The 21403-nt window shown below is 42.7% G+C and overlaps 1 protein-coding gene across 1 annotated transcript in view; it reads right to left on the reverse strand.

Moving 5' to 3' along the window:
* Nucleotides 1-322: 322 nt before the first annotated feature.
* Nucleotides 323-21403, reverse strand: part of LOC105451022 — a 91174-nt gene continuing 70093 nt past the window's right edge. The window contains exon 3 of the mRNA XM_011691209.1: nucleotides 323-749. Within this exon, the coding sequence (XP_011689511.1) occupies nucleotides 577-749 (173 nt within the window). The 3' untranslated portion in view covers nucleotides 323-576. The remainder of the gene's footprint in view (nucleotides 750-21403) is intronic.

Consider the following 21403-nt stretch of genomic DNA (forward strand, 5'->3'; position numbering starts at 1 on the left):
GGGGCGTTTAAGATATAACGGTATAAAATAGACTCGGCAAATTCAAATCGTGACGGAATCGTATTTGCGCAGTTTATAATCACTCGATATGGCTTGCAACAAATTGCAATTTCACATTCAATACCCACGGTGCTATTTTTCCTGAATGCACACTATTTATTTTTTATTTTGTATACTGACACCGTGAAAATCGCGAAATAATAAATCCAACTACTACAATCACAGTTTCACAGTTTACGATTTCACTCGCGTATATATAGGTATAATATAATACTATGCATTTATAATAAATTGCAGTTTCGCTCAAAAGTAAGTTAAGAAAATATTTTTGTAACATGATAATTTTTTACATATGTATCTCTGTGTTATCGCGTTTTACAAGTCGTGTGTGCTGATAAAATTAATAAACATTAATACAGAGAAAGAGGTACGTGTAACTGGCACACACGAGGGAGCATTTGAGTGGACCGAGGAAAAGCCAACGCGGCACAGTGGAAAAGGCGCATTGGTGGCCGGCCGAGTAGAACGAGTCCAGATTGTGTCAGGCGTGGGCACCTAGTAGAAAAGTCGTTTACGTCAGACAGTAGCCAAAGCGAGTCGTGACTTCTGGTCCACGCGGCCGGCGGTAACAGTTGTTCGTCCCGCTACGTGTGATACATACGGCGTGGCGCCTGCTTCCTGTCTTGCGGTCTTACGTGGCTGGAAAGTCACGTTCCAATGCGCCGAATGTCCAGTTGCATTCGTAGCAGCTGCCCGAACAGATAAATAATTCCGGTTTAATTCCCGAATCGAGATAAATCTACGCGCTACGAGCGAGATTATACTCTCTCGCACAATTAGCGATTCTCTCTCGATTGAAGATATTAAATCACAAGCCGAACGGATGGACGAAAGAACAGGTGAGAAAGGAAGATGTATAAGCTCCGTATATGGATATCACTTTAAATTATAGACGCGCGTAAACTCCGCCGATGAGAAATGAGAAGGAAATTCATCAGTTGGTTAGACATCCGCGAAGACACTCTCGTCCCCCGGATGTCTTCAAGTGCATCGCCCGGGAGATTGATAGTCCCGTTGCTTAGAAAAGATTTCCCTTCCGCGGCTTATATATGTCACAAGTCATAAAAATTACAGCGCATTACGCTTTAATGTCACGGCGTCCCCGTTTCCCATTCGCATCTCGTCGCGACCTTCTTACGTCGCACTTTCAAGCGCGACGCTTACTTATATTCGTTGAATATTTTCTAGACTTTGGCAGAACGACGACGTCGCGCGCATATTGCGTCGTTCCGACCGTGTGATGAGAGGCAGGGAAAATATAAAACTCACGACACATACATGCACACACACACACACACACATATACACACACGCAACTACAAACAAAGTGCGAGATAAGCGGAGCGGAAGAGACTGAGAATTTGAATTAAGAAAAGCCTGGTTAAATTCTTACCGTGGCTGGCCGGTCCGCGAACCCAACGAGAGTTTATAGCATGGTTTACAGTATGGTATGGTGTGTTATAAGCCTCCACATTGTGCTTCGTAGTATATCGCAATTCACCGCCAGCAGGTGGACACCCGCTTTAAAACTATAAAATGCATGAAGCGCTAAATGCTGCCCATTTAAATTTATAGAGCAGCGTATAGAGCACACTACACCGTTTGCTCTCACTAATTACCTCTTGCTATTCTACATCTTGGTCTTGAGATGACAATTATTTAACCAAATACATTACAACGTTAAATCAAGTAATTATTTCAATAATAATTGTTTAACAGTGATTTAATTTTAACGAATCCTGAACTTATAAATACTTTAAATTCGTCAAACTGATCATTCTGTAATTACTTATTAAAAACACGCGATGGAATTTTCGGATATCAATCCGCGCGCGAGCGCAATTGAGTTTACCTTAGTTATATTGTGTAAGGTCTATTCACAAGGTGACGAGTAAGTTTGCAACAGAACAATCCGGTGCAGTCGCGCCGCGTCCTCGAACTTTCAGATTAATCGAGCTTTCGACCGAATAACATTTATTCCATTATCGTCGCCGTATTTGTAATTCAAATTCGTTTCCCGTTCGGGATGATCCCATCAGCATCGCGTCGCTGTGGAAAATCAATCATCTCCGCGAGATACGCGAGAATACTTTCAATCGGTTGATAAGTTCGCGAAAATATTAATTATAGTTTGGATATATTTAATTAGAATAACTCGTGAATGGACAAAGGTCAGTTATATTTACAATTTTTACGACAGTAATATTTAACAATAAGATTTGATAACAGAATTTTGTTATATTATTACTAGTTAATATTATTGACGATTAATCAGTCTATTTAAATTACATTATATTCATATTCTTCTCGTTATAACTGAATTAAATTTGGATATTTGATAATAATATAATATGTATATGTTTGATCAATCGACTACCGTTAAACTTGCTAAGAAAAAAAAGTGTATTTTATCGTTAATTTCACACAATTCTTTAAATTAAAAAAAAATCAGATTTATTTTAACTTAGCGTCACTAACGCTGAGTTCAAATTGTTTAATTATATCATATCGAAAAGTTTGCAAGATAATACAAAAGTAATTTCTGTTTAATCATTAAAACGAAATTTTATGGAGGAATTCAAGGCCGCAGAAAGTTTTATCTCTCATTCGAAATTAATGGATCAGATCTCAAAGTACAGATTAGCGGACGAATGGGATCATGCATTAAGTATACGCACGAGGATTATGAGAATATCATCCGTGTTACAAAAAGCGGGATCTAATTCATTAATCAGTAAAGTAAGATGTTTCAAGGAAATCAGCTCTCCGGGCTGGAAGGTATCATGGCCGGAGTAGCGTCTAACCCTCGATTGGATTAAACGAAACTTTTACTTAGAGTCCGCGACCGTGTAAGCCGCAAAGCGAAAGTTTTTGTGCCACTGGGAATAGGAGCTTTATCTCTCATGGCTCTCTCTCTCTCTCTCTCTCTCTCTCTCTCTCTCTGTTGGTGGTTTTCTCACTCAGTGGCGCGTACTGACGGAAAATTTTTCTCGAAAAAACGGGATCGAAAAAGTTCGACAGCCCGAGGGGAATGATAATTAAAGGGCGTAATCGTATATTTAGCGGCGGGCCTCTGTCCGCCCGTATAATGATATGGTCTGGTCCCTCGATAAACGTGGGGACGTCGATTCGCCGAAAAAAGAATCCGCCGTTGCGCGGGGGACGATTCGTGCGACGAACGACGAAATTGCGTGACTTCCGAACAGCTTTATTTCGAGAGCCTCTCCCCGGAAATTAGGTCGTCGTGCGGTACCGAGCATGCGAGAAACGCTCATTTGATTACCATTCCGATCGTTTATCTCGAGACTGCCGACCCCGTTTTTTTCACGTACGCAGGGGGAAGAGCGCAAAGAAGAGGAGGGGGGCACGCGAGAGGGATGCGTCTCTGCGCGCCGCTCCGGCCTAATAAAGCCTTACTTATTCAACGCGGCTTGCTCCCGTTCGTACCGCGAGGCACGAATCCGGAGCGCTACGTACGCGCCGCTGTCGGATGCGGCGTTCTATCCGCGCGATCGCGATTAATCATGCCCCCAGGATCGCGACGGATGAGCGACGCACGGAAATGTATTACTCGCGTGTTGCCTCGGCGCGCGCCGTTCGCTGTCACTGGTGTGGCATCGCGAGAGGCAGCCTCGCGCTTGAGGCATTCGAGCTTCCTACCTGGGGTGAACCGCTATCGTCCACTTAAGGAATGCGATTTGATTGTGCACGATGGGACATGCCGCTATTCGCAAAATTCGTACATCCGCAGAAAACGGTCGAATTGGAAGCCCATAAATTAGTCCAATAAAGACTTGGTGCACGTCCTGTAGCGTTTACGTACTTACACTTACGGTTTACACTTACGGATTAATAAATGTAACGTTAATCGTTCCTCCTTACTTACGGCTACTTACGAGAATTTCATAGGACATTTTTTTACACTTATTTTATACTTTCTTTGTAACACTCTCCATAAAATGTATCTAATCTTTCTTGTCTTCTCCTCTTTCTACAAGCTTCGCTACTTGAAAGGGATTCCGTTGTATCGTACGCGACAATGTAAGCTGATAGAATTCCTGCCTTTTGGTGGCACGACTTCGTTCCGATTTCTCCCAACGTAATTGGATAGTCGGCAAGCTGTCGGGAAAATATCGATGCAGTCGCAACCTTTAGAACTTTTATTTAAGAAATCCCTTGCCGCCCTCTCTCCGAGATCAAACGCGTGTTCAAATTTACTGCGTTAAGCAGATGAAACATTTAACGTATTGCGGATTGCATTATAAATATCGAAATAATCTTTTAGATATAAATATATTATAATAATGTATATATATATATATATATATATATATATATATATCTATAATAATGAAAAGATTGGATAAATTCTCATAAACTTTGTGGCACGACAATCTATATAATTTTTCAATTATACCTTTCAATCATCAGTAACAATAGTTTCACAGCTTCGTAAGTATTGCAAACAAAATCTTTGTGTGTTATACTAATAAAATATTAATTTTTAAATATGTAAAAGTGCGTGAAATATAGTATGAGTACAAGATGTTTCCTAAGTATAAAAAATTTAAGGGGGTATCTCTTGGCTTATTTTATGAAGATAAGGTCTTATATATTACTTATATTTATAAGGGCTTACATATAGGTCTTATATAAAACATATGTAAAACTAAGTGCTCTTAAAGTACTTCAATTTCAAAATACAGGGATGTCAAAGTTAAGAAAAAAATATGAAGTATAAAACTTTTGAAAATATGAAAATTTCGAAAATCTGGAAAATACTTCAGATATTTTATTCAAATTTGATACGTTTACATATGGTATCAAGAATCATTTTCCAATATCGTTGATACATTTTTAGATCCACCAGGTGCGTATGGACAATCATTTTTGAAATCTCGTCAGACGACGTTATCATTTCTGCAACAACCATGGTCCATGTTATCAAACAAAAGGGATGATTGTTGCGTATGCAATTTGATGAATATATGAAATTTGAATAAAATAAATCTCTAAGTATTTTCTAGATATTCGAAATTTTCATTTTTTTTTCTCAACTTTGGCACCCCGTAATTTTGAAAACTAAGCACTTTAGGATATATGTTCTTATGACTTTTTCCTAAAGTAAACCAAAGAATATATTATTCTCTTAAATTTTTCATACTTAGGAATCTTATATTTTCTTGTTTCATTTTTAAAATTTAAAAAGTAACAGTTGAATAATTTATCTACACACACCCATACATACATAAATCTTGTTCTAATTTATTCGTTTAAAAAGAAATTTTTTTCAGACGTTTTTCTTTAAATTCGATCGTGCTAAAATCAAGACTTCAACACTGAATTAAGAAAACGGAGGAAAAGGAACGCATTGCCATTCGCAGATAAGATCTAACTGAATTCTAACGCGAGATACGATCGCCTTCGTCGCTTCTTCGAAACGTACAATCCTGCCCCGTGTCGCCGTAAAATTTTCGATCGTGGGGATTTTCCGCGATAACGTCGAATCCGTTACGTGACGTATCTTCCCCGACCACTTAGGAGGTCTTATCCGGGGTGCTAACAGACTTGGCAAAACACGCGTCGAATCGCTAGTCATTTCCACTTCGAGTTTTCAGCCGTCCGGTATACGGTTGTCGGGGAAACGACAGTTCCTGCCGATACGGATGATGAAAATTTCAAGATGATTCTCATGGTAGGCGCATGACGTAAAGCCTCCGATGGGAACTACAATCTTTATTGGTACGTTTCTCGGCCACCGAGAAAAGAAAGCGCGGCCGCGCGAGTATCGTTGGGCGCCCGCACTCCAGAAGCAAGATGAAAAATTAATAATGAACGAAGTAATAGTATGTGGTGTTTTTTTCCCCTTCTAACTTCCCCGAGAGTTCAAACGCCGCGAAAGTTATCGACGTTACGCATCGAGAGCGCGTTTCAACGACTGCAGCGCTTCATTGAATATCGCGCACAGTTATTCGGTGGCAGGAAATCTCTCAGCAGTTATTCACGTCGCTGCGATAACAAGAAGCTCCGCGGCAAGAAAACGAACGAGGACCGTGGAAACGCTGTAGAAATTTGCTGCAGAACGATACGAGCGGCTAATCACAGAAATAACGTCGGCGATAAAGTGGATTCGCACGTGCGCGAACTATCGTGTTTAGCTCCGGTATTATAGCTACACGAGGCTCAAGCCACGAAATTGGCGGTGGAAAAGAGGCCCGATCGTTCCGTCCGCTTCAGGATCGTGAGATTCCCTTCTCCGAGGGTTGATAAAATTTTCAAGAATATCGTCTTGCCTCGCGTCTCAAGTACGCGAAGTAATGTACTTCCGAGCGCAGGGAGTTTATGATATTTTTTCGGATATATCTTGAATCAATATTTTTACTCCACCGCGACGTCTTAATCAAAAGGATAACAGCAATTATAGGATACTAGCAGTTTCCGTGAATCATGAAAGAAGTTAATATTCGGAATTTAAATAATGTACTAGGGTAATATCCAAGCAATTCTTCATCGCGCGAGAAACTGGGCGACATATTTATCGTCTAAGTATTGAAAGTAGTATATTGCGTGTTATTAAAGTGTATAAATATTAAAATGATACCGCAGTACTGAGGTGTGTTTCTATTTATATTAAAATTTATATTAATTATTTATGAATCTCCTTTCACTCATAATAACGCAACATCAAAGTGTATCTTAATCTACTTTCTTTGAATAAAAGTTGAAAAATTATTCCAATGTTACGATGGAGTATTACTCGCTGCCGGCGAATCGTCGTCGTTCGGAATAGTATATACTTATAGAAACAATTCTCTCTTGACTTTTATGAAAGAAGAAAAGCTTTCTTAATCTTCTTTCTCCTTAAATCCTCCATTCGTTATCTGCACGATGTGCGGGGCTTCTTATACAGATTATTTTTAATTGCAAATCGTACCGCAATAGGCACTTGTGTATATATATATATATATATGTGTGTGTGTGTGTGTGCCATGCGCGCGAGACGCGACGATAATGGAAAGTAATCCCGAGAAGTCTCCAGTTCCGCTAATTTCAAATATTAATGACGAAACTAACGTAACACAATTAATAGGTACTTTCCCCAATTTCTATCTTTTCTAATTTCCTACCTCGCTAAACGTATCCCTCGTCCGCGGAGCTAATTGGTGTATTACGTAATACTTATTTCGCGGTCGAAACGATCGCTTCAAAGCCGACGATAATTTTCAAAGCGAGTGCCGCTCCTCGACGTACGTCGAAGTACCCCGGTACCGGTTCCGCGGTGTTATCAGCGAAGCATGAAATTAGAAAGCGTCCGCTCTCTTCACCCTATCACGTTTTGCTCGCGACGACAATTTTCGAAACCTCACGACCGCGACTGGAACATATATATGTGCTCTTTAAGCAGCTCTCGCGCGGAGCGACCCGATATCGTCCGTATCGCGTCGAATTTCGTCAATATCTGTCGTTGGTAGATCGATCAGCCGGAATCCTTCTTCCCCCCTCCCTCAGACGATTTAATCAGCAGAAGGAGAGTACAATCTGTCATTCCGTTTGAGATTTGTCACGGCAAATGTGCTTAAACGGACATTGACTTATCTCTCTGTCCGATCCTCTTATCTACGTTCCCTCTCTTCCCACTTCTCGATTTCTCCTGCGTTTTTCCTTCATTCAACGCCACGCGTTTTGTTTCTTCGCGCGTCTCCCTTGCTACTCCCCCTCGCCCTGCCGTAATTTCTGATCCAATTGTATCTCCGCTTCTCACTTGGTCCAATTCCGCGTCGTCCCTTCTCCGGCGCGAATACGCCGTTATTTCTCCTGTAGATGGATATGATTTCAACGAGAAAGAAGGAAGTCAACAGGGAAAACGTTACGTTTCATTCGCTGCCGTAATTAAAAGTCTTCTCCTTGTGGAAAGATACAGATGATAGAGAGGGAGAACGTGAAGTTTGAATGTATTTTTAACAGTGTACATTTTTCATACGTTTTTAATTACAGCAAACCTCTCTGATAATATAAAATGGGAAAGGTACATTTGTCTAAAAAAAAAAGTTTATTTAACCATAAATTAATTGTGGGTATTATTAATTACAATCGTAATTAATAAATTCCTACAAAACTTTTTACGAGTATTTATGAATATTTAATAATTTTAATTAACATTGTGCTCTTTCTTCAACGCCCGCGCGCGATAAAATGTTTAGAAACTATACAATATCTTCCTTCGAAGAATTCGCTTTCTCTTCAAACTTTGAGACGCGGTATAATTTAATTCAAATGATATTATCATTATTTCCTTCGGCATCAGTTCCTTTCTTTGCAAGTGGTATTACGCCGTTTCTTCATTCGTATTACATTTTGACTTTGTAGCTGGCCTTCCTCAATGGCAATGGCATTTTTCATTCCGCGCTTCCTCCTCTTCGCGAATTTCACGAAGTAGCGAAGTCTCAATAGCGATAATTGCCCCTGCGCGAAAATGTGCGCAGGAAAATTCTTTCTTTGAATCAACATAGACATCGTCGAAGTTTAAAGAGGCACTCCCGGCTTTGCGGTCTACGTTAATCCACTACCTTTTGCGTTTCACGTCTGTCGCTTTTTCTTGCCACCACAGCGGCCGCGGACCAACTCTTTTTGTCCATTCGGAACGAGATTCAGTTGGGAATTGCGTCATCCGTTCCTGGAAAATCCACCCAGGATCAGTTCGTCCGTCAAAGGAAGATCTTCTGTAAAGTTCCAATTACGGCGAACAACGTGCAGAAGTTGTGGCGGGTCTATGCCTCAGGCAACAAAACTCCGGCAAATTGTGGTTATTAGCGGCGAAAAGAAAGCCGACCAAACGCAACTTTGGATGTTGAATTCCGTTACTGGGCACTTCTTGCATGTATGCAAAAAGTTATGATGTGCCAAAGTATTCGTTGTTAATTTAAAAAACGAAAAATTCTACATAAAACAGACATTTCATAATTTTACTTTTATAGTATTAAAATTATTTATATAATTCCTTTAGGAAACGTGATTTATCTCATTTTTATGAAAAATTAGATATAAATATATAGATATTAAATTTGTATACGTATACATACATACACATATATATGTAAAAAATAATTTGTCACTAAGTACAAGAGATCCTATTTTTCATATTCAATGTGAAAAACAGGAGCTATTATATTGCAATGATAAATTAATTTTTAGAGATCAAATAAAAATCCAATGTTTCTGGTTGAATTTGAATTCAGGTCTTTGTCACAGAAAGCAGACGCACAACTCGTTGCGCTATGATCGCGTTTGTCGGCAAATTGGCATTAAATAATCTTTCCGTACAATCTCGGCGCACTAATAATCTTTTATTAACCTTTGTAAGGTATCTTGTCATTATTTTATATATGTATATAACATTGTCTTTTTTTGAAATGTTAGCATTTTGTTTGTAATCGAGAGTATTGGAAAATGTAATTCTCGTTAGTGGAAACGAAGTTAATGGTCAGCAATTATTGACGGGAGAAAAAAAATACTTTTTTAAGAAATAATCTTGAATGATTGAGTTTACATTTGGCTGATAGAACGAAGTATGGATTTTTGCTAGTTTCATGGAAAAGTACCTGCTCAATTCGCTTGTAATATCGACTCGACTATAACTTTATGTATCCCAAGAGAATTTCGTGTAATGGAGAACGAGAGAACATAAGCGAACATATTTATGTAAACATCGCTTACCAAATATATAACTCAAGGAAGATAGTATTAGATATCGAAATTCGAATAAATTCTAGTTTTTAATAGATAACAAAAAAAGTTGGAGAGAGAGAGAGAGAGAGCTGCAATATGTAATCCAAAGAATATTAGAAAAATTATCAGAAATTATAAAACTATTTACTTGAAAATTAATGTATTCCTCAAAAATAATCTTTTGTAGATCCGTTTCTCAATTTAAAATAATTTAAGTCATTTTTTTTGGAACATTTATAAATTTTTTTAAATATTTTTTACTTTCGATAACATTTTTAACAATTAAGTTATATAATTGAAGATATATCCGTAAAAATACTTTTAAATGATTTTTAAATGATAGTTTTTAAAACTAGAAACAATTAATTACCTAACTGTTATCAAGTAAACATTAATTATATCTCCCTATATAAAAGAAGGAAGAAATTAGATCATTTCTGCGTGTTGTCAACAATATAAATTTTTTATTGCTACAAATAATCCATGCTCGTCAGGAATAAGTTAAGTTACGCAGCTAATCACCGCGAGCGAATTAATTGACTTGCCAACTAATCGATACGTACGCAAACGTCCTCTCGTGTAACGGGCGAGAGGGAAAGCATCGAGATAACAGCTTTGAGTCGCTATCAAGTACCGCGTCCGTGGGGATTTCTATATTGGTCTCTCATCACCGTCCGAGCGAGAGTTGAATGCCTTATTCATAAATATCGATTCCGTGTACGAGTGTATTATACCCATCGCTAGAGCGTGCAGGATAAATACTCGTTTTCACGAGGAGCGGTCTGCAAATGGGGAAGACCTGAAAGGGGAGAGGACAAACATCACCTCCTTCTCCTCCCCCGACGTATGCAGCAAAAAAAGAAAGGAATGGCGTAGAGCAGGGAGAAAAAGGCAAAAGTGACATTACATTCCCAAAGCCTGAATTACAGGAGAAACTCAAAGAACGCAATATGAATAATTACGAACGTCCTTTACGGACTTTTGTATCTTTCTATTATGATATAATAATGCGGCAACAGACGCTCTCTTTAGAATACCTTCTTCTCTTTTAATCACACGATTTTATTTATGTCGGTAGGAAAATGGCGGATCACGTTTTTCCGACAAGTAACGCGGATACCGTTGATGGGCAAACAGAAAAATACGCGGGTATTTATTCCGCGTCGCTCTCACAACTCCCCCGATGAAACTTCTTTAATGGATGCGAATCGATTGCAAATCTTCGGAGAGAATATCTTTAAAATTAAGTAGAGAAGAGAGAATGGTGGTGAAAGAATACAAAAACATATTGGCCTTCCATTAAATGTAACGTAATAACGTGTAATTTGACTAATTTGCAATGTGAGTTATTTAATTTGGCAAGTAAGTTCAGAAGCATTTTAAAGTCAAAAGAGCCAATATATGTATAAATTCACGTTAAACCAGATCAAACTGCTTTATTTCGACAATGTACCTAATAAATTGATTCGTCCATATGGTTGAATTGAAGAGAAAATCCACGGCAAGCGCAGGTAAAGCGGGGAAAAATGTACTTTTTACGCGCTTTGCAGAAGTCGAACTTGGCACGGACTCGCTGAAGTGGTTTCTTAAATTCTTACCGCCGGAACGACAACGTCGTTCTCGACGAACTTCCTTAAACGACACGTGAGTTCTTTTTTTTTCTTCCTCTTAACTCACCCGCGGTACGCGTCACCTTTATCGCCGATTACTTGCGACCGGCGCTGATCGCGCCGCGATGAATCAGACGAATTGGCGTCGCCGAGACGGCGGCGTTATGCTCGGTTGATTTCCATTTGTGTGCGCGAACGCGCCTCATCGGCACACGCCCTCCGTACTTTATTGCACGATTCCGAGTACACGGGAAAGTCCGCGAAATGATCGCCGATCTCTCCGAGGCTAACTAACGATCTAAGAATATCTATCTTGCGTTGAACCGTTGAACGTGATTACGTTAACGGGGCAGAGTCGCTCGGTCGTTGGAAAATTGCCGCTTCGTAAAATATAAAACCTTCTTAGACCTTAAAGTTAAAAAACGTGAACCATCATAACCGTAGAATTTCCATGAGCTATTGTAATTTATACGGATCATAAGGGTATATCAAGATAATGGCTCTAATAGATAAAAGAAAAGCAAGTGCTCTTAGAAGAGCACAGAGCAGAAAGGCTTTCGTCTTAAAACACGAGGCAAATTTTTTTTTTAATGAAATTGTTTGAGTCAATCTTACTATGACGTATATTTCACATCCTCCTATTTTTGGATACTTCGCACAACCGACTACTCTCGATCACCGTTAAAGCCGATACCGCGCGATCAGCGCCTCTCGTCGATACCTTCGATATTTCTGGGATGCACGGGATGTGGCTGTTTGTTAAGGTACTGTTTACAATGGCGGTGAAGAAAAACAACGGAAAGGGGTGGCTTTAATCAAGAGCACAGGTTTCTCTTTAGAAAGGGGTAGCGGGGTATTCTTAGAACGCTGAGAGGTGGTTGTCTCTCGGTGATCGAGTCCTTGCCGGGGATTATTGATGCGGCGTTTACAATGGGAACCGCTTCTAACTACCTGTAACTCTCCCCCTTGTAATGGATAGCCTCCGGGAAAGAAGCTTCTCCGCGAATAGCGCCTCGAATACGCGTAGATGGCTAGGGGAAACGTAACAATGCGACGACTGGAGAACGTATTTCCACCGAGTAAATCGGAAGTCGCCAAAGGTGGCGAGTAATTAACGCGCGAATTGTTCGATGAAGAACCATTAATGGCTCCACAGAAGGTGCTCGTTAAACACGTTTCTGTTAATTCATCAGTTTTAAATATATTCAGAAATCTAATCACGTTATAAATATATATAAAATAAATGTGTGTATAATTGGCGTATTAATATTTATTTAAACTGTGTCAATGCGCCATACTATGTATTTTTTGATATTTTACGTTATACAGACTATATTCTTAAGAAAAAAAATTCAGCGCTATTTAGAGCATTCTGCTGGCTAGAGCAAGTCTTAAAAAGACATAAATTTGCTTTTTGCACACTAATGTATCACACACAATGGTATACGGTTCGCAAGTTGCAAAAATAACAGAAGACGAGGGTGCAGCTTGGAAACATTGGTATATTTGTGGGATGACAATTACGTGATTACTATCGATCATCAGTATTGCATGCTGCGTTTACATATCTAAAACGAGCTAATACTTCACAACATCAGGCGTACGAGAGTCCCTCGGTGAAGCGCATCACGGTCTCGATTCACGTTCTAAAAAGGGAGCAGCGCGAATCGAACGTTGGAAACGATTGTACGTGCGCATAAAGCCAAGCATTTGTGAGCTCTTCCCCGCGTGCTCTTTCGTCCCCATTCCACGTCATCCGCCGCCTCTATGTACTTTGCGAGTAGTCCCTAATTGCGGTGCGCGATGCTCGACGACGGCGGCGATCGATGAATTCGGTCCGGCTCCTATATCCTACGCGTTTCCGCTGAAAAATGAATCCACCCTAGACAACATACTCCCTGCGTGCGACACGCGGGGAATATAATTGGGAACGGGGATGTATGATTAATCGATCGGCAGGCTAGGTCGTCGACGAATCGGAGACAAGCTCAGCCGGTCTCGTTAATTACCGTTGGCGCCTTGATGGATCGCTCGCGCGAGGACGCGGACGGCGGTTAAGTGTCCTCTTCACGTAAGGATTACGGTGCCGTTTGTTTGCAGCGCGGAATTCTTAGCTCGCGCTGCAACGTCGGGTGATCATTCACGTAGCTAACATATGTAGGCAGTCTGCAGTCTGTAGCGGTTGCATCGCACTGCGGAGGCTTCGTCTATACGAGATATTTCAGCAAAACGCAACCGCACTGCGATCCGACATGTTTCCCTGCGAGAATTCGATGTACCTTACGCGAATGATATATATACCTTGGAATTATGTCTCGGAACGGCAGAGATAAATGTAATGAATTAATTCGCATCCTTTTATTCTTTCAGCACGGTGCGTACGCGAATGCTGAAGTTTTCCGACTCTCGCAAAAAACGCGAGTGTCGAGAGATAATTGCTTCCGCCGTCGCTCGGTGCTAACAATAATATTGTCTTCTCGAGGGTTGCGTTCTCCACGCGCGCGAAGAGAGAGAGAGAGAGAGAAATCATTCATTTTATTTACTTCGTACTTCAAAATAAACCTACAAGCGAATGTGCAAACGCAGTTTAACTTTATTCTATTTTAATTTCGCTTCATTTTGATCTCATTTAGCACTTCGTTATTAAGCAGAAACGTCGCGCAAGAAATTACAATCCTGCGAATGTTAAGTGTTTTTTGTTCGGATTCTGTACATACATCTTTTTATATATACTTCTGTCATGTAAGTTTATTAAAAAGTTCTGCATATAAAATTTTATAAAGTATGAATATCTGGATAATTACAATAAACATGTCGGAGTAGAATTTGACTTGATTAATTAATTTTTTTTACAAGTACCATCACTCTGCTGCATAATCTGCAAAAGAATTTAGCTTCAATCTTCCCCATAATTCGAGAATGATTGATATTGGGAACTCTTAAAAAAATGCCGATTCTAGACATGAGAAATATAAGTACAAATTCATATGTATACGTTGCAATGAGCTTAAAGTCATGCGCGCACGGAAACTTTACGCTGACATGTCAGTAGCGCGGGCGGAAGGTGGAGGTGGCGAAAGGTAGAGAGAGGAAAAAAAAGGGACAGGTAAGCGTCCCTAACGACACTTTCATACTCGAGTCAGCTTCTCTCCCGCGCGATTCCACTGATAAAACTTTCCTCATGAATATTTTATAAGTCGATCCAAAGTGATACAACCCCTCGGCCAACGATGCATCATCGTGGATGCTTTGCTCCACGGATTCGCTTGATCGAGAACGGCTCGATCCCTTCCCTATCCCTGGCCTAGCCTTGATTCACCTCGTCGTGTCCATGGAGGGCGGACATGACGATACGCACGCGGACTCGGACATGCACGACCTCTCTCGTGTAAGCCCTCGAGTTATATTAAGCTACATAGATTAGGGTTTAAACATTAAGGGTACTTAGACTCGATTATGAACGCGTATTCAAGGGATGCGCGGTATAAGCGGCCGCGAGGGAGAGCGGAGGCCTTGATATTGACTGTACTACTGAGAGACTATCTCGCTTCCTCTTTAATGTCGGAACGAAAAGGTTTTCTCGTGACAAACGGTCATACATATTTTACTATCCTTAAAGCCTCCGTCTACTGGCTTTATTAGAGGCGGGAATTCATTTCTAAAAATACATTTATATAAACAATTCAGGAGTCTACGGTTTTCCCGATACTCGATACGTTTGATATACATCAAACATTTCTTATGTCTATTAAACATCGGATAAATATAAAATTCTGTAATCTTTTATTATAAAAAAAGAAGTGGAAATACACAAATACATTGAGAAAACAAATTTTTGGTATTTGTAACTATACATAGTATCATAATTATGGTTATTTCTGCTATAATATTAATAATAATAATAATTATATGTATAGTTTTATCAACAAATATATATAGCTGGTATCAACAAATTTATATATATGTAGCATTAAAACTTACTATATATTATAATTATTATTATAAAAATGGTTGCAATTACCATATATGGTTAGCCTTAAAATATAGTTCAATTAGATAGACTAAATTATAGTTAAATAATGATAATTGCAACCATCTTTATGATAATAATAACTATAATGTATAGTAAGTTTCAGTGCTGTATATAAATTTGTTGATATCAACTATGTATATATTTGTTGATAAAACAATATATATAATTATTTTTACTAACGTTATAGCAGTATTAATTATAATGGTACTATATAATTATAGTTACAAATACCAAAAATTTTTCTCTCATTGTCAGTGCACAAGCTAAATTATAGTCTAATATATATAATCTAATATATAATATAATCTTTTTATCGCCTAATAAAAAAGACGCAGAGCATAATCTCGCTCTTTCTTTGTTCGAAGAAAAAAAATCGAAGACACACGCGTTTACATCTTCACTGAATCGAACCGCGCGCAGGGAATACGTCGATGGTACAGGACATTTTTCTGTTTTTCACCCTGAATTTTTACCCCGGAATTTTCGATGGCGACTGACACGATGTATGCGATCGTGTCACAGCGCGTCAACCCCTTTTCGATTTCCACCTGGTCGCGTTCCTCTTATGATGGCGTTACAGTGGTCGCCACGAGCTTTTTCACGTCGCTGCGCAACTTCTTGCGGAGTAGCGAATCGAACTTCCGCACATCGTTACGATCGCTTTCTCAACGCGGTCTCGCGTACATTCTATCGCGATTTTGAAGCTTCCTGACACGTAGAGTTTGTTTGACGCACGAGTCGTCACTTTCTATTTAGATTCCGCAAGGTATATATATACCATCTTCGTCTCTTTATCTTTCTCTCTCTCTCTCTCTCAGCCAACTTTTTTACACTTTGTGTGCCGTCTGGATCTTCCCGGCGTGCGGTGAACTGTATCTTCCGGAAAGACACCGTTTTTCTTTGTTCGATTCGCGGGTCACGTCATCGACTATCCTCCCATCTCTGTTTGATCTCGGCGCGTTTTTTCCGACAAGCCCCATCTTTTCGCTGCCTTTTTGTCTCTCTCTCCTCCCTTCCGTTCACGCTTCGCCTCGCGTACGCTACGCTCCACACCTTGTCTGGCTCAAGAAGAGTCCCCGTTTCGTCTCGCTTCGGATAGTACCCGGCTTCTATCGTCTATCTCTATCAGCTACCTCTGTTTTATCAACGCCCCCCACCGACGTTCGGTCTTCGTCCCGCTTCAGCACGCACTTTTTCGCCTTTCCTCTTTCATCCGATTCACCCCCGGTCTCCGTCCACTTTCTCGACCTTTCGTCATCTCGCTTCAACTATCGCGCGTCCATTTCTGCTTCTACGACCGTCTCTGCTCTATTGTCTTTCCCTCTCCGTCCCCCGCGGTGTGCGGTCTCTCTTCAACGTCACTCTTTGCGCCATGTCTTCTTCCTCCAACTATCGTTCTCCCTCTTTATCTATCACCCTCTCCATGCCCTGCCACCCTCTCACTTTCTCCCTCCGGCTATCTCCCACCAACTCACCCTCACCGCCGCCGTCGTCAAGCGCCGGTTCCGTGCGGATTGGTCCTGCGCGCTAGGGGATGCTGCGAGATAATCGTATCCCCTCACCAACCCCCCCACGAGTCACCCCACGTCGAGGGAAGCAGCAGTGAGAGCCAGGCCGCCGCCATAGCCGCTCCCCGGGCAACGAAGGAGGAGAAACCGGCGAATCACTCTCTCTTCCTCTTTCCCTCCTCTGTCTCTCTCCGTTTCTCGTTCTTTCCGTCTCTGTCCGACGTTCCCGGGTGTCCGCGTTGCGGCGCGCGTTTCGCGGCGGCGACGTTTTAACCCATATTCCAGTCTGGAATTTCACCCAGCGTGACACGTCGCCTCGCACGCGCGCGAGCCGACGACCGACGACCGGGCGACCGACTACCGGGCGAGAGAGCACCCGGTGAGCGAGAGTGACGAGTGGACCTGGACACGCGAGCCGCGGGCAGCGTGTACATCCGGCGGGAGCGCGTAGAGACGGTGCTGCTGACGAGACGTCGCCGGCGACGGCGACGACGACGGCGGCGGCGACGTCGGCGATGACGTCGACGACGATGGCCACCGGGCGAGTGTAGAGCAACGTGGTAAACGCGCGGCGCGTCTCAAATTACTTCTCCGACACTATATTGTCGGCGACGACGATGACATTTCGGCGACGACGGCGGCGGTAAAGGCTTCGTGCGCGTGTCACTCGTCGACGTGTGGGTGATCGTCCTTCATTGTCGGATGCCATTGAAGGCGGCGAGGGTGATCGGTAGAGGGTAGTTTCACGATAGTGGTCGGAGAGGACTATTGTCAGAAAGGACAGTACAAAAAAAATCTTGAGCGATTAGCGGCTTTCGTGATCTGCGTGGCAATCCGGTGATCGTTCATCCTCGACCGGCGTGCTCCAGAGATCAGCATTCGCACATACGTATATACGAATGCTGCCGGCGCTCGTAACTGATATCGCTCTCGTACATGACGCGTACTCGAATAAAAGTGACGTCGGCGGTACGTGATCGTGAATAAAATGCGAAGCGCAGTGAGGTTTACGCGGCGTGGAGAAAAGTTCGGTGCAGGTGTCGATGGTAACGGCGAGCCGTGAACTTGGGGGATGCTAAAAATTTTGTGCGCCATGTTAGTGTGAGTGTTCGCGCTGGTGGGTCACGAATGCCATTGCGTAAACGTGGTTTCATGCGGACGGAGCACCGTGGTTGGAGTCGACGCTGACCCCGGTATATGTCAACGAGCTGTGGTGCGGTCATCGAGCGATTGTCGAGCTAACACCGTAGTGGATGATTAAAAGCTACCGTTTCACGCCAGGCATGCGATTTGCGTGGAACGACGACTGCTGCTTATAGATGCTTCGTCGCAACGTGCCACCACCGAATCTCGTCAACGACGATGACGTGAGCGCAGATGTCAGGTGTGAGATTTTAGATTTTGCTTAAACGTGATCGCTTTTCGAACGGGACACCGAGCAGTCGGTTGTCACCGTGAGAAACGCACATTATTTTTTACATTATTTTATTCGAAACTGCACAATCGGTTTTAAAGAAGGTGTCTACCTCGGTGGTGACGAGCGAGCGAGCGAAAATTCGAGACGCGAGAGAGAAAGGCGGAGGATCGAGAGGATACTAGAATGGATTGAATCGCGAGGAATTAGTACTTCACGAAGGAGAGCCACGGAAAATTGTGCCGGAAGCTGCACGGGCATGAAGTACATTGCACAATAAAACTACGCGTTTTACGAGGCATCCCGGAAAGAGATCTTTTGCCGATCGGAAGAAGGCATCGCAGTCAATAACGCGCCGTCGAGAGTGTCTACAGACGAAGTACGCACGATATTCGCCGGAGAATTTAATTAAGCGACCAAACATCCGGAATACCTACGAGCCGAGCGCGTAGGTTCAAAATATCTTGCCGGTGGTGAAGTCGATTGCGCGATCGGACGTCATCGCGTGCATCGCGTCGTCGTGAATCGGGAGAGAGAGAGAGAGGGGGACAAACTTTAAACGAACACGAGTATCAACGTTTATATATACTAAATTTATAGAGCCCCGAATCGTCATCTGATTTGCGGAACGTCCGCGCCGCAGGGACGGTGGGACGCGACTTTTGGATTTCCTTCATCACGCTCTTCGGTTCGGCACTCGAGGGTGCAACACTGAACGCCGCGGCGGATTATGCGGCAAAGAAAGTTACAATAATCTCGAGAAAAATCCAGGACAGGCCGGTGACGATCGACGGACGACCGATCGATCGATCGATCGTTCGATCGCGGCGGCAACGAATAACGGCCGTGCGCGTCGGCACGTGCGTGGCATTAAGTGAACCGCCGCAAACAATTGATCGTGACAATTCGATTGCCGGCGCATCTGACACCTCAAGTTCCGGCTCTCCGCCTGTCCGATATCGTACATACGGGGAACGCGCGTAATCGCGGCTCATTAAGCGCTACGAGACTCGAACGGCACGCTAGCCGTTTGATCGCGTCGCTTTGTCCGCCGACGATGTAAAACCGGGGGAGAGTCCCGGCTCCGCGGCTGTCACGTGGTGGATCTGGACGACGAAAACAGCCGATTTGCCTGGAGTATTACGAGCGCGACCGATTATCGATACGAAAACATCCAAGCCGGTCCGAATTTGAAATTCCTCCTCGTTCGTGCCGATCGCGAACCAATCGAGCGCGATCGATTGGCTTTTAAGTGCGATAAAAGCAATATTCCGCTTCCGCGAGACGGAAGCGGAGCGGAATTTTGCCGCGAGTGTTGCCGAACGTCGTGATCGCTGCATCGCCGATATACGCCGTAAATTCGCCAGAAGAGAGAAAGAGAGAAAGAGAAAGAGAGTGCCGGTGATTGTGAATCGGAATCGAGGTGTCGATTCTAGGCCGATCTAAAAATACAGTACGACGACGTCGATCCCTCGCGGGGGGAAGCATAGCCGTGATCTGGCGATGCCGCGGCGTCCCGACGACGTCATCGCCTCGGCATTGCGAGCGACGAGAGCTGAGAGCGAACGCGGTGTGCGGAAACAAAAGTAGGTATGTGTATTTGCGCACGTGTACGTCGTTATGTCGAGTTGTATACTCTCCCGAGCGGAGAAAGGGAGAGAGAGAGAGAGAGCGGAGAGAGAAAGAGAGAGAGAAAGGGTTGGCAGGGGGGAGAAGGGAGGGAAACGAGATGCGGGGGTGAGGAGCGGTCATTTTCGGCTTGGTCATCCAAGTGGATGCTGCCCTTTCGAGAGCGCGTCGCGATACGCGGCTGCTGTGTTTGCCGTTCTTGCTGCAGTTAAACGGCGCACGCGAAGGGAGCTATGCCCTTTAATATCGCGGAAAGATCGATCTGGCGCACTCGAAACGTCCGGCTCTTGCAATTCGTTTAATCGAAGCCGAGAGGGATGGAATTAACCCTCGTTTGATGCCCGGCGCGCCTTCCTCGCATTTGCCCCCTCGATGTTTGCGTTTGCAGAACGAAAATGATCTAATGCAATTATCTGGGCCTGTGCATTTGAGCCGGTGATCGGGTTTTGTAGCAGCAGGCCGTAACGATTCGTGGCGGTATATAGTCCTTCGGAGTTATTGTAAAAGAATCTCAAAACTGTTTTTAATAAAAGGGTTTTAACGGTGAAAATTGATAGGCATTTGTTGCCAATTTATTTCTGACTTCTGCTTATTTCAAGCGATCTCACGACTTTATTCGACAACGCAAAAAGTTATTACCTTTCCCACGCAGTTCGGAACTGTTGTATTGTTTCTCGCGGCAGTCTGGACGATATCGGGAAGAAATTTTCTTATAAATTGCAAATAAATGACGGCGGTAAACTAATTTCGCCCGACATGCCGCTTCCTCCTCTTATGCGCGGGGATCTGATGGATTGGGGAAACGAAATCGAACGACTGCTTATTAACTTCGCGTTCAAAGACGCAAAAGTGTCGCGGAATGTAATCGGCGATTCAGGTGGAACGAAACTCGATTGAGAGAGAGAGAGAGAGAGAGAGAGAGAGAGAGAGAGAGCAGCTCCGAGAGCAACCGCGGACCGGAGCGTTTCATCATCCAGATGCGGCTTTATTGACAAAGGTATTTCGTATTCCTCCTTGCAAATACTTGCGCTTTCCACAAACGGGAAAGTATCAAGATCTGTGTCCTCTTCAATCGCAATCTTGTTATCCTGTTAACGCGATAAAATATTTGATGTTGAATCGGTTCGATATTGTTCGATGATAGAATCCTTGTGTTACCCACAAAACGGAACTGTGCATTTCTGCCGTATGAATCTGTGGAAATCTGATCGAAATAAATAATTGACGTTTTTTCGAACCTCGTTTCATGAAATTTGATTTTTCGATGTCTCTCTCTCGCCTAGCAACATCAGGTCCGCGCGTTGAACAAACTCCCCTTGCCCTCTGCGTCTCCCTCTCGTAGATCCCGCGTAAAATCTGCTCTATTCTACTACTTATGCATATTTATGCATATCATTTTCTATATCTGTCGTTTATATCGCGC

This window comes from Wasmannia auropunctata, unplaced genomic scaffold (assembly GCF_000956235.1).
Source record: "Wasmannia auropunctata unplaced genomic scaffold, wasmannia.A_1.0 LD336053.1, whole genome shotgun sequence".
Taxonomy (NCBI): domain Eukaryota; kingdom Metazoa; phylum Arthropoda; class Insecta; order Hymenoptera; family Formicidae; genus Wasmannia; species Wasmannia auropunctata.